Raw genomic sequence first — 12,504 nt, 5'->3', positions numbered from 1 at the left:
CATATAGATCTGTGGATGTGTTCTAACTGCGTTTGTCAGGTATCTTGCTAGCTAATGGAAACTGAGGAAAATTTGCAGGAAAAAGGACTAAAGGTAACGGTGATGTGGTTGGGGAAGGTGGGTAGCTGAGCCACTTCCCTGTCCTGTGACCTGGAGAGCACGTAGGCCAGAAGCTGATGCATGTGCTGTATATATATTGAACCCCCTGAGTAGTACTCTGCATATAATTTGGAAATTGATACTTTACACTGGAAATACTAAAATAGGATTTGTGGGAACACTTTTGCTTATAAAAAAAGTGATGTCTTTGTTGCAGAATCCATGCCAAAGATCAGATTTCTGTAACAGAAAGAAAAGAAATTACATTATTTTAATGACCAAAGATTGCTTTCCAAAGCCATATATATAATTTAAAATGGAGTATACTTAGTGATTGTACAATGGTAGTGTTTAAAGATCTAGGAGAAGGATGGGCAATTACTATGGCAAATGCTATATGTGTCTTACTATACCTTAGTAAAAAGGAAATTTTGCACTTTTGCTGTTTGGTGAAATAAGGACTACATCATACAATATATGCAAAAAGAATTAAAGTGAGCTTGCATAGGTAGACATTTTTTTAAATTAGTGAGCATACGGCTTCATAATGTTAATATTCTTTGAATTAGTGGGTTTGGGTTTAGATACCATGCTGGGTATGTCATAACAAATGCAAATAACAAATAGCTTCAACTTGCTTATTTTTATGTAGAGATAAATTCCTACCTCCAGAAAAAAATATACAAGCATCTCTACATTCCTCTTCACTCTCAAAGCGGTTTGCATTTCCATCGCAACCACCATACCAAAACTGAGCACAAGCATTGGCTTGTTTATCATAATACCATTTTATGATATAAACACGGCAAGGCCCTTGATCCAGCCTTAACTTGCATCGTAGGTCCAGGATACTTTCTAAAAGAAAAAAAAAAGAAATAGAAAAAATCAGTTTGTAAAAATCAATTGTATTGCATAGATTTTAACTTTTAAACTCTGATTTTATTTTTTCTGCTAATGTTATACTGCAGTTTAAGATTCACTTTTACTTCTAAAGATGTTAGCATTGAAGGCAAGTTAAAAGAGCATCTTAGTAGGTCAAGTAAACTGTTCCTTTACTGGCATGGTTCTAGTCACTTCAGAAATAATAGTATTATGGCTCCACATACAAGAGGAGCAAACAATATAAATCTGATAATTTTGAAATTTAATTTTTGAAATCTAATTATCAGCAACCAGTCTTGTGAGCAACCCAAAATTGTAAGCCAAAGAGCTGTAAGCTAGTTGCATCTGCTGTTTTCAAACCACAGGTATGATGGTCATCCTGCAGTACATTGCTTCGTATGTTAGTTGTCTTTGTGGTGTGGGGGAAGAGGCATTAGAATAGTAAGAAGAATATAAAACTTCAGTCTTTCTTTTGTAAGATGTTTGTGCTACTTATTTAACACAACGGTAGCGATTATGTACATACTAGTTAAGTTTGAATGTAAAGCTTGTTGGTCTAATGATTCCTACAGATATGCATTAGAGGACGGTGACATACTAATCTAGTCTCAGTTTAATAATACCATGAGACAGAAAATACTTTTCCTTCAAGTTTAATGTTGTGACATCAATATTCTGTCTTTGGCAACTGGTATCTTAACACTTGAGGGGAAAAAAAACCAAGTTATTGCCAGAGACAGAATAATAGTAATGCCCATGTTCCCAGGAAACGTGGGAACATGTTTCTATTGCTCTCTTCTCTCGCTCCCATCATAATACAACTTTACTGGAACTCAAAAGTGTGAATCGCCGAAATGAAGAACAGAGTCCATTTGGACATTTCATATGAAAAGAATAGATCCTTTGAATAGCCAGCTAATTCCTATACTTTCCTTCAAATGACTAAACTGTTTTTTCCTGTTTCTTCTATGAAGGAGAAATCTATTTTTTTTTCTATACAATTCTGAAATCACTGTCTTCTCAGTTTCTAATGAAGCCTCCCATCTCCATAGACTGATCCTTCTTAGCTGACAAATTGTCAGCTCACTGGCCCACCTCAGCTAGCACTATGTTCTCTTTTTAATTCCCTTTGTGAGCTTTGTCTCAGGTTATAGCTGACCCTGCTTCTGCTGTAGGTGGAGCAGTGGGATTTGGTATTTGGGAAGACAAGAACTGCAACTAGATCTGTTACAAAATCCTGAAATGGATTATCTTCCACAGCATGAGTTCATGAAATGTTCAGAGAGTGGAACAAAATTACTCTGATTTAAAGCTTTATGAAAAGTTACTATCAGGATAAGAGGGAACAAAATGAAAAACTAAGTATGATCTATAACCTGGCCTTGGTGTGAGCCCTGCAGTTGAAAGAGATGTCATCACTTTATCTGATGGTGATGGTTTAGATGGCAATAATGGTACCACAGCTGCAGGTGAAAAGAAACAGAACAAGACATTGATTTTTGATCAGTCAAAAATAACTAGAAGATGAAGAAATGAATGATGATAAAAATACCTCTAGCATCCACTGTTAGCAAGGATGACTGTTCCTCCTCCTCTTGTTCCTCTTCATAGGCTTCATACACTACCACAGGAGGTACTTTGGTCTGAAATAAACATTTGATTTTCTTTGCTTTTCAGATACTGTGAAATGTCTCAAAATGAACAAGCCCTTCATCACTTAGAGGTTTTCTAATGTTTTTCCTTCCCATTTACCCTGCCTTCAGTGTTAAGAATCATAATTTTAACCTCACGTGATTGGTTTACCAGGAAGGTTGTCAATCCTAAACCTGGGATATATTTTTTTTCAGTTGACCTTTACAGAATTTTTTCTAAACTTAAAAATATAGGCTACAATTGAGTTTAATTACTATTCTTAGATTTAATTATTACAATGTAATTGCAATTTCATAATGTTATGTTTCACACTGTGGCACAAATATTTCTATATTAAACACAGGAAGAATAATCCTTGTAACAGTATCAGGAATAAATTATAGCCATTGGGTAACTGTCTGCATGCAACATCAGAACTCTTACTCTGAACAACCAGCTCCGAGCATACCATGTTAAAGGAGCTATTACAGTACCTGTCCTGTAGAAAAGTAGGGGGACAGTTACATACTGCATCAAACAACAGCAAAGGAAATATATATAAAACTTTTGCTAATTAAAGCCTGCTGAATTTTCATACCGGAGCTAATGGTTGAGGAAGATTGCCAAGATTCAGAGGACTTTCTACTGTAGATACTCCAGGTGTCTGTGCTGAAAGTGACTGTCTATTAACGTTGTTATTCTGAAGCATGTAATGTAAAGAACTTGAAGATACTGAATGGAAAGATGGTCCACTTATGCTTGCACCATTTCCATTACGGTTGAATATTAAGGCACCATGTTCATCTTCACAAAATTGGTTGACTAATTTGGACTCTAGAGCTGTTTAAAATAAAAGTAAAAAACTCATCATATTGATAAATTAAATGTATTTTTAAAATTTGGATTATTTATACACAAAAATAACACAGGTGTAATCCAGTACTCTTCTGGATTATTTGTATAGATCTAACAAGATTATTCTAGGCTCCCTGGGCTATGGTTTTTATTTGTCACAAATTTGCCAGCCTGTAAGTCCTCTACATGGTAACAAATACCATGAACTCACCTAAAAGTGTTCATCTGAGCTTAGTACCAACTACTAGTTGGTAGTGGGAAAATAGGTTATTTCCCAGCGGAAGTGGATAAGTAGAATTTATGCCAGTGGGTTAGATTCTGGTTTCCAGTCTGGCAGATTTACAGAACATGAGCACTTACTCAGCTTAGAAACCTAGTTAAAACAACTGTTTTCCTACACTAGGTGACATCCCTCCTTGTTATGATGTATCATTGCCTTATACCATGACTCCTTAAAAGAAGGGAATCTGTATCTCTAGCTTCCTATTACTTTGCACCTTGTTACTAACCCTGATCAGCATCAAAATGTTATTTCCTCAGAGATAATGCTTTCTTCCCACGCTCCCTGTTCTGAGAAGTGTCAGATACAATGCAGAATAAAACTGCAATGAACGCACCTGGAAGGGTGTTAAAGTCATCGATGACATACATATGTTCTCTGTCTGGATCCGAAGCGATCAGATTTAGTTCACGCACAAACTCAACCTGTGTTGGATCTGAAGTATTTACAATTCCTATTGCATACATTTCAATGTTTGCTGCATGAGCCTCCCGAACAACAATATCTAGTTTTACAGCTTCTCTCTTGTCTGCTTGGCCATCTGTTAGCACAATAGCTACTTTTCGCACTCCTGTTCGAGCACCAAAAAATCCTTCCTGGGTTGCTTTACGGATAGCAGTTCCTGTGTAAGTGCCTTCTCCCATGTACTGCATTTTCCTAATTGCTTGCTTAACATCCTGTTGTGTTGTGTACTTGTTGAGACCAAATTCTAGCCGAACTTCTAAACTATATAACACAAGGCCAATTCTGGTAGCATTTCTGCCTACGGTTACTCTGTCTACTAAAGCAGTTACAAAGTCTTTGATAATCTCAAAATTTTCTGGTCCAACACTCTCAGAGCTGTCAATCACAAATACAAGCTCCATAGGAATTTCCTTGCATTTAATACCACAACCTGCAAAGGAAAAATAAAAAAAAACAGATCATGATGACTTTACTTGGTATCCTTTTGGAAATAAGAAGAATGTAAATGTAATAAGGAAAAAATAGAATCTCAAGTTAAAGGTTTCCTGGGTACTTACCACATATCTCTTTTATTAATTTAATGATATCTTCTCTCTGGATATGAAAAACATAAATATAAAAATATTTTACAATTTGCCTCTTTCAAATGAGATAAAATATTGACACTACAAAATATTTTGTTTATAATGAATATCTATGTTCTACAGGGACTTAAGAAAAATCTTACTGTTTAACTTTCAAACCTGACCTTCCAATTTTGGAATGAGTCACACATTTTACAGTGAACTATTTTCTATGGCATATAAGATTCATTAACTTGACAACACAATAACACCTCTATCTAAAACAATTCCCTATGTTATTGTAAAGAATGTTTTGTCATTATTTGGTTCTCATTGAAACTTATTCATATTGTAGCATCTGAATAATATGGATATCCCTTTTAAATGTATTTGGAGTAGAGAAATAGACTCAGCTTCAGGAAGTGTATTGCTTGTAGTGAGCTGGCATATGACAGAGCGCCAACACAGAACGGAATTCGGATTTGTGAGCCCTGATGTACCTTGCCCACTGTATTACCCAGCTAAAAAAGAGCTGCTGTCTTCAGAGCTGTCTGGCAGCTGTCTGAAGTCTGTTCAGGGAAGTGATAGCTTCTGTGACATGCAAACAAAATGTTTCTTGTTATTAGAGCAATCATTTGTTATATTTTTTGAAGTGCACTGAGTTAGTCTTTCAAATACAACCTTTTGCTACTGCTTCTTGGCCTCCACCATAAACCTCCGTAGTATTTATATACTCACTGACATGTTTAATGCATTTGGGTCTAGTTCAGTTCAGGCTTAGCAGAAGTATAATATAGCATGATAGACTGTCACAGGTTTGAAGATCTTTGCTCCTTAAATACTTTAAAAAAAACTTTCCTTCAGCAAGTACACACCTGGGTCATCTATCACTAACTGTAAAAGAACGTGTAGCAGAAAAATACATAAAATCACCAGGAACTTTGAATTCCATTTCAGCATAAAGTAGATGAGAAAAAGTCAGAAACCTTTGTGTGGTTTCTTTCTATAGAGACCACTTATAGTCAGAAAACTCTTTGCAAAATAATTAACATAGGATACATTTCATCTGATAGTATCTTGCATTTTGTTTGTATCTTGCCTTTATGGGGTTTAAATAATGGAATTTGCTTACTGTTAGGCCTTGCTCTCCCTTTGGTCCAGTTTTGCCCTGCAACAGTGATTGTTAATTAAGCCACAGCAATTAGTTAATAAGATTGTAATTCAGACTATGACTTAATCAATACCATTAGTAGAATAATATTTGGCCAATAAGAACTTTGGCTAGAAAAAGTTGTGGTTTTGTGATATTACCTTGTGGATGCAGTATCTACAACCTCCTAAGACGGTGAGGTTTTTACGAGAATTGGATGACTTCAAGTCAAGGATTCAGCATGGAAATATCCTCTTTATGCTTTTAAATATTTTCATAGTTTCAGTTTCTTAAGTATTTTAGATTATGTGCCATTGAATAGCAAAAAGAACACACAACCTAGCTTTATTTTTAAGCAGTTTAAGAAAAGAGACATGATAAACCTGAGGTACACACCGGTTCTCCAGATAAACCAGGGTCACCTACATCACCTTTTTCTCCTTTTTTCCCCTTTTCACCTGTAGCTCCTCGATCTCCCTTTAAAACAATGTTTGTAAGCAGACAGAAAGTGTAAGTCAGTTTTTATGACACTGTCACATTTCTCTGTAGCTGTCTTTGTTGAATTCAGCTTTTGACATGAGTTAGAAATCTTTGTTAGAAATCATTTAAATCAATTTGTATTTGTGAATTTTGTTAATAACTTGTAGTAACGGAGAAGCATTTTTATGGGAAAAAATAGCTGAAGCAGTTTGAACAATGAACCGTCTCAAAAAGTACATGTAGACAGAAGGGTTTCATGGAATATTACATGATGGAAATTAATATCTGTGTCTGAGAAAAATAAGATAACAGTAGGGAAATTGAGAAGAAAGGCAAGGACATAGTTGGAATGAATAATGGGAATATCGCTCTGAGAAACCTTTTGGCCCAGAAAAGGTGTTTGGGATAGCAAACAGATAAATTAATGCCTCCTGGTTTGATTTTTAGTAGGCTATAGGACTCTGAACAGCCTTTCTGAGCCAATGTGATCATATCCAAAAACTGATTCCAACCCACATTTCTCTTTTCTTAACATTGATGTATTCCCCAAATTTTGCATAGTGGATGGGAACAGAAAGGCAGTGATATTAAATCTAATATCACTATTTCTTCTAATTGCAGTAGAAGATAAGCCTCATATGATATTAAAATAAGCAACTCTGAAAGAGATGCTGCTATAAAACATTAAAATGATCACGTGAATGACTGGGCTTTTCCCAAATCCCCATTCCCTTTTCACAGAATTCACATGGCTTCAATGAGAGCTGACTGTAATGAGCATTCTCAGTATGTTGGTTTTGGTCTAGGACGTTACCTCTGATTTAAATATCATACCTTCTGTCCCAAAAGCCCTTCTCCAGGGGGACCTCGTGGTCCTGGCATTCCTTGAATTCCTTGTTCACCCTAATGATAATCCAGATAGTGATATTAACCCGTTGTAAGCATTCATCATGCATTAATTTTAAATGTTCAAAGAGGAAGTGTTTCAAACTGCATTTTAACAAGTATCTTGAGGTACTTGAGACAATGTAGTAGCTAGTTTGTATTTCTCAAATACTTCATCAGTATGATCATTATTGGTTCTAATTCTCCTGTTCTCTCTTTTCATCCCATTTTGTTCCTTCTCATTCCCCCTTTCTTATTTCTGTCCTTTAAGTCTGTCTCATCTGATCTATGCTTTGAGTTAAAGTGCATATTACAGGGAAAAATTAATATTACACATAGATTAAGGATGGAGACTCTTTCTATACCATAGGTGGTAGTTCATAAAACTACTTCAGACTGTCCCTATGGGCATGAGAGTTGGGGAAGGGGGAATGGTATTTTTCATTTTGTAAGGCTATCTTTCACTGATAAAAGATGCCCCTGCTTCCTCCTCCCTCAATACACACGGTCTTGAGCTTGTTGTTTACAGCAGTAGAGACAGAACATACTTTGTGGGTGCTCATGTTATTCTTCTCATTTTCTAGCCTGAGGCTCTCCTCGTGTAAGAAACAATGTGAAATCTCCATAACTCTGTGATGGTCAAATTGGCACTCACACAGATTAAATATTGAAGACAGTGAGTCTTTTTACCTTAATTCCTTGAATACCTTCACCAGGAGGTCCCAGAGAGCCAGGTGGCCCTGGGCGTCCTATGGTTCCCTAGACAGAAACACGGCATCATTAAAGACAATATTCATAATAAAAATACAGAATAAATTGTTATACCACCATGTAATTTCCTGTCCATCCTCTACCAAATTGCTGTCTTTTTAGAAGTAGTCAGGTTAAGATTGCTCTAGCTGACAAAGAATCTTTTTATCCTTTATCAGTTTATTAAAATCCAGTTTATACTTCAAAGGAGTCACTCAGGGCTTAATGCTTATTGAACGTGAATCGCCTCGCTGATAGAAATATACATTGCATTGAAGGACAGATTATATTGGTGGGACATTGGGGACTGAATTAAGATTTAAGAGAAGATTATTATTGTTATCTTTCATCACCATTAAGCTTACACAGTAAGACCTATAGACAGACATACTAATGTGGCACTGCAAATAAACACTTGTTGCTCATTTATAAACTAGTTTTTAAAAGAATTCTAGGGAAAACATTTCAGTTCCCTAAGTTATTCATAGGAAGAAATCAAAACCCACATATTATATTAATTTCATGCCTATATTGCTATTCCAGTATCCCTGCATGAAATTCTCAAATTTCATCATTTGTAAGGGTCCTGTGCACATGCCAGTCTTTGGGACTAGCACTGGCTGGGGAAGTGCTTCACCACTGCTTAGCTGTGGACCTAGCCTTCATGCCAACAGGAACTGAATCTCTGGGACCAATAAGCCACATTGTGCAGGTAATACATTATTATGTTGCAAAATCTTTGCATTTGACCTTGTTCAGGTTGTTTATATTTACATTCTGAAAGAGTTATTTTGTATTAATAGACTTATAAGGCTGAGCTGCAGGAGCGTAAGAGTTTCCAATTTGGGAGGTTTCATAGTGAAAATTGCTTTTCATGTTACAATTATTTCCAGGCCTTTCTCATGGTGTGTATTATAATTACACAAATAATTCTTTTTGCAGGTATTGGTCATCATATTGGTCATTAGATGATTATGGACTTGCTTTATACAGTAAAAAAAAAGAGGAATTAATTTTAGAAGAACTCAACAGTATGCCTGTAGCTGTAAGAGTGGTATAGGCAAGACACGGTAAGTGCTTGCCAGGCCATTAATTCTGACCAATGCTAGGTCTGAAGAAATTTTTGCTACTCAATTGCAGCTAATGTCTGCAGGAGCTAAATGTTTTGTCACTGATCTTCACTGCAAGATTATCACTTTATAATTTATTGTATGCAATAGGAAGAAAATTTTCTACAAAATAAAGGCACTGTTTTCCTTAGTTATCTTATTTTTCAGATTAGTTGTTTCTAGGGAAGACAGAAAACACATAGATGTGTATGCATGATCACATATTTTTATACTATACTTTTTTTTTCTTTTTTAGAAAATTGACAATGGGAGACATAATTGTTTAAATAGCTTACTTTTGGTCCTGGCAGGCCTTCTCCTGGGGGACCTGGGAGACCAACTGGTCCTCTACTACCGGGATCACCCTGAAAGTCGATACTTTAAAAAATAAGTAGTGAATACCAAATTTTAATTTATCTCTAGAATTGCCAGGATCTGTTGTTGGGACAAAGAGAGGAGAATTATTGTACATCACAGTGCAAGTCTAAACAATGCTAACCCATTAATACTGCAGGCAGGACAGGAAAGTTATTTGGGATAAACAGTGGGTACTGGTCTTAACATATTCAAGACACGTACAGTCAATTATGCAATAGTTACACAGGAATTATAATTCCCACTTAATAAAATGAACTCCAGGTTCCCCAAACCAAAAAAAGGTTTTGCTTCCTCTCTGTCAGTTGAATCAGACAGTACGTTCACACTGGCACTATTATAGCTTTTTTCTTGTCAGTGCCTTCAGACAGCTAGGGATTTGAGGTGAGTGGAAAAGAGATGTATGTCTTTTTAAGAGACATTAAACATATTTAAAGAGCTGTAGTCAATCCTTCAATTGCCTGTGCTAAGTCCAGTAATCCTGCAATCTGGATCAGGATGAGTTCTGAAGTGAAGCTTGAAGATCTTTTTTGAAGATCTTTGAATAGCTACCTTTTATATACTGACAAGTAAGTTAAAGATGCTTTAAAAAGGTATTCTGACTGTGACCTATGGGTAGGAATTACATCTGCATTAAGTAGAGAACACATGTGCATTTACTTTTCTAGAAGTTAAGATCTATACCTTAGGTCCTGGTAGTCCAACTCCATCTGGGCCTTGTTCACCAGGAATCCCAGGAAGGCCTGGCAAGCCCTGAAATTATATGCACAGACAGAATATGAATTTAATTTACGCCTATATTGACTACATGCTTTTGCTAACATTAATATTGTAGTATCTTCAATATATGGTCTGTTAGTGGGATCACTGCGATCTACAATTGGGTAAATTCTACTCTGATAAGGCAGAATTGGTGTTGGTGGCATTTACATGTGTGTTGCATGTCGTGCAGGAGGCCTGCATGTGTTTGAAGACTGAGGAGTCTGATCTGGAGAGGCAGGGGCAGCAGCAGTTCTGCATCACATTGCACAAAAATATTACGAAGAGACAGGAAGGAGCCTTTTCTCTTTGTATCCTTTTTGCAGGGATTGGTCATATCTACCAGTAAAGACCTCTATAAAGGGCTGTAAAGTATGTCAACCAATTCTTTGCCACATCTTCAACAACCTGATGAACAGAACTGAGGATGGTTTGCTCTTCTGGCTCTTTGGACAGTAGTTGCTTTTTTAGTGGTTCTGGAAGACAGTTGAGGAGCCCTTTTAGGCTTTTAGACCATCAAATATTTCGTAGCATGTCAGCCATGGAGGCAAATCACTTTGGTGCAGCACCTATTGGTTTCCAATTCACATTTTCAAAATTGTGTATAAACTTACAGGTGGGCCAGGATAACCATCTCCTTTTGGCCCAAAGGGCCCGGGGGGTCCTGGAAGACCTCGGTCACCCTGATGAAGGCAGGAAAAACAACTGAGGTGAATACCAATACAATTGCTATCAGGAAATTTTCCATTAAAGTGAAACTTCTTTGGCAAATATACTGTAAGTTGATTTTATCTGTCTATCTATCTGCTAATGTATTTTACTACAAGAAAGATTATTGTAGGTTATTAATCCTGGACTAAAACTGGGATATTTAATAGTGCTGAGGATTTACAGAATCTTTCACTTCTAAGTCACTAATTTCAACCTTTTTCAAGAGCTCACTCGGTTGTCATTTGTGGCCTACATGTAAGAAGGAATGACTTCAGTCACATTCCCTGCATTTTTATCATGATTACGATTATTCCAACTTTGGGACAGTTGAATCTAGGTAACACTGAGGCAATACTAGAGAAGTGCTTGAGAGAAGTCCTTAGAAATTAGCTACTTATTCATGTTCTTCTTCCACTACTTAAGGCATCTCTTCTCATACTGCCAGTTTGGCCCATGTCCTGAGAACTTTTTTGAGTCTGTGGATTACCCTGTATCAAAATTAGGAATGAAGCAAAGAAACCTGGCTGAGAAAAATAAACGGTGCTTGACGGGTAGGCTGTTGTAAGCACATAAATCAGGTGTTCTCTCTGTATTCACTCCTCATCAATTAAAAACTTCAATTTTTTTTTTTTTGTTCTCTGACATGTGAAAGCTTATAGTTCATAAAGTCTGTAAGACTGATCCATAGTTTTCTGGCTCTGCAAATCCTTATACTCTGCCAGTGTTGTACAACATACATGTTAAGAACTGTGAAACACTTGACCATCCCAGCTGATTTGCTGTTGCTCCACTGAAATCCTGCCCTATTTTACAGTTCTATCAGAAATTAGTTTGCCAATGTAGGAGCTACCTTTGCACCAGGAAGCCCAAAACCTGGTTCTCCAATTGGTCCAGCAAGACCAGGTAACCCAATGTCACCCTGCAATGAAGAAAGTATATATTCTAGTTATGTATTTTATTAAATACCAATCACAGACTGTGGTTTTGGAGTTCTGTTATGCAAACTTATCTATATCAAACATAATAGCTATTTTTTTGCAAGCATTAAACACCAAAAGCAGAAGAAATAAAAGTATTTTGATAGCCAAAGCTATCAAAGACAAAGAAATTAACATAGGTACGCCACACCTCAAGCTGGTATACAGTTAATACCAGGGCATGGTGGTAACTAGACTGGATACAATCCATAACTCTGTTCATAGGAAAGAAGAAGTTCTAGTTGACCTCATAAAGCTGAAATAATTTACACAAATATTAGCATGGCCTGCTTCAGTTTTTACCCTGTGTTTATAAGCACTGGGAGCTGGAGTGTGGATGTTACCTTTGGTCCAGGCACAGCTCTTCCAGGAGGGCCTGGCATTCCAAGACGTCCTGGCACACCAGGCTCTCCCTGCAGTGAAGGAAAGAGAGCAAAACTGATGGATTTTTCTGAAAGTGAGCATGAGCATCTCATAGAGAAAACATTTATGCAACAATTTCTCATATTCCATTAAAATTCTATTAAAATTT

At 36.6% G+C, this 12,504-nt stretch overlaps 1 protein-coding gene across 1 annotated transcript in view; it reads right to left on the bottom strand.

Moving 5' to 3' along the window:
• Positions 1-331: 331 nt before the first annotated feature.
• The window catches only part of LOC104481449 (uncharacterized), a 33,096-nt gene continuing 20,923 nt past the window's right edge, over positions 332-12,504 (bottom strand). The window contains exons 21-36 of the mRNA XM_086750590.1: positions 12,317-12,385; positions 11,846-11,914; positions 10,899-10,967; positions 10,210-10,278; positions 9,447-9,515; positions 7,982-8,050; positions 7,241-7,309; positions 6,323-6,403; positions 5,909-5,944; positions 4,771-4,807; positions 4,086-4,643; positions 3,212-3,453; positions 2,534-2,624; positions 2,358-2,444; positions 766-954; positions 332-339 (exon numbers count right to left, since the gene is read on the bottom strand). Coding sequence (XP_086606716.1) covers positions 332-339; positions 766-954; positions 2,358-2,444; positions 2,534-2,624; positions 3,212-3,453; positions 4,086-4,643; positions 4,771-4,807; positions 5,909-5,944; positions 6,323-6,403; positions 7,241-7,309; positions 7,982-8,050; positions 9,447-9,515; positions 10,210-10,278; positions 10,899-10,967; positions 11,846-11,914; positions 12,317-12,385 — 1,812 coding nt within the window. The remainder of the gene's footprint in view (positions 340-765; positions 955-2,357; positions 2,445-2,533; positions 2,625-3,211; positions 3,454-4,085; positions 4,644-4,770; positions 4,808-5,908; positions 5,945-6,322; positions 6,404-7,240; positions 7,310-7,981; positions 8,051-9,446; positions 9,516-10,209; positions 10,279-10,898; positions 10,968-11,845; positions 11,915-12,316; positions 12,386-12,504) is intronic.

Source organism: Chlamydotis macqueenii, chromosome 6 (genome assembly GCF_036417535.1).
Source record: "Chlamydotis macqueenii isolate bChlMac1 chromosome 6, bChlMac1.mat, whole genome shotgun sequence".
NCBI classification, from domain to species: Eukaryota; Metazoa; Chordata; class Aves; order Otidiformes; family Otididae; genus Chlamydotis; species Chlamydotis macqueenii.
Note: the sequence above shows the minus strand (reverse complement) of the source record. Positions and strands in the feature narration are given on the sequence as shown.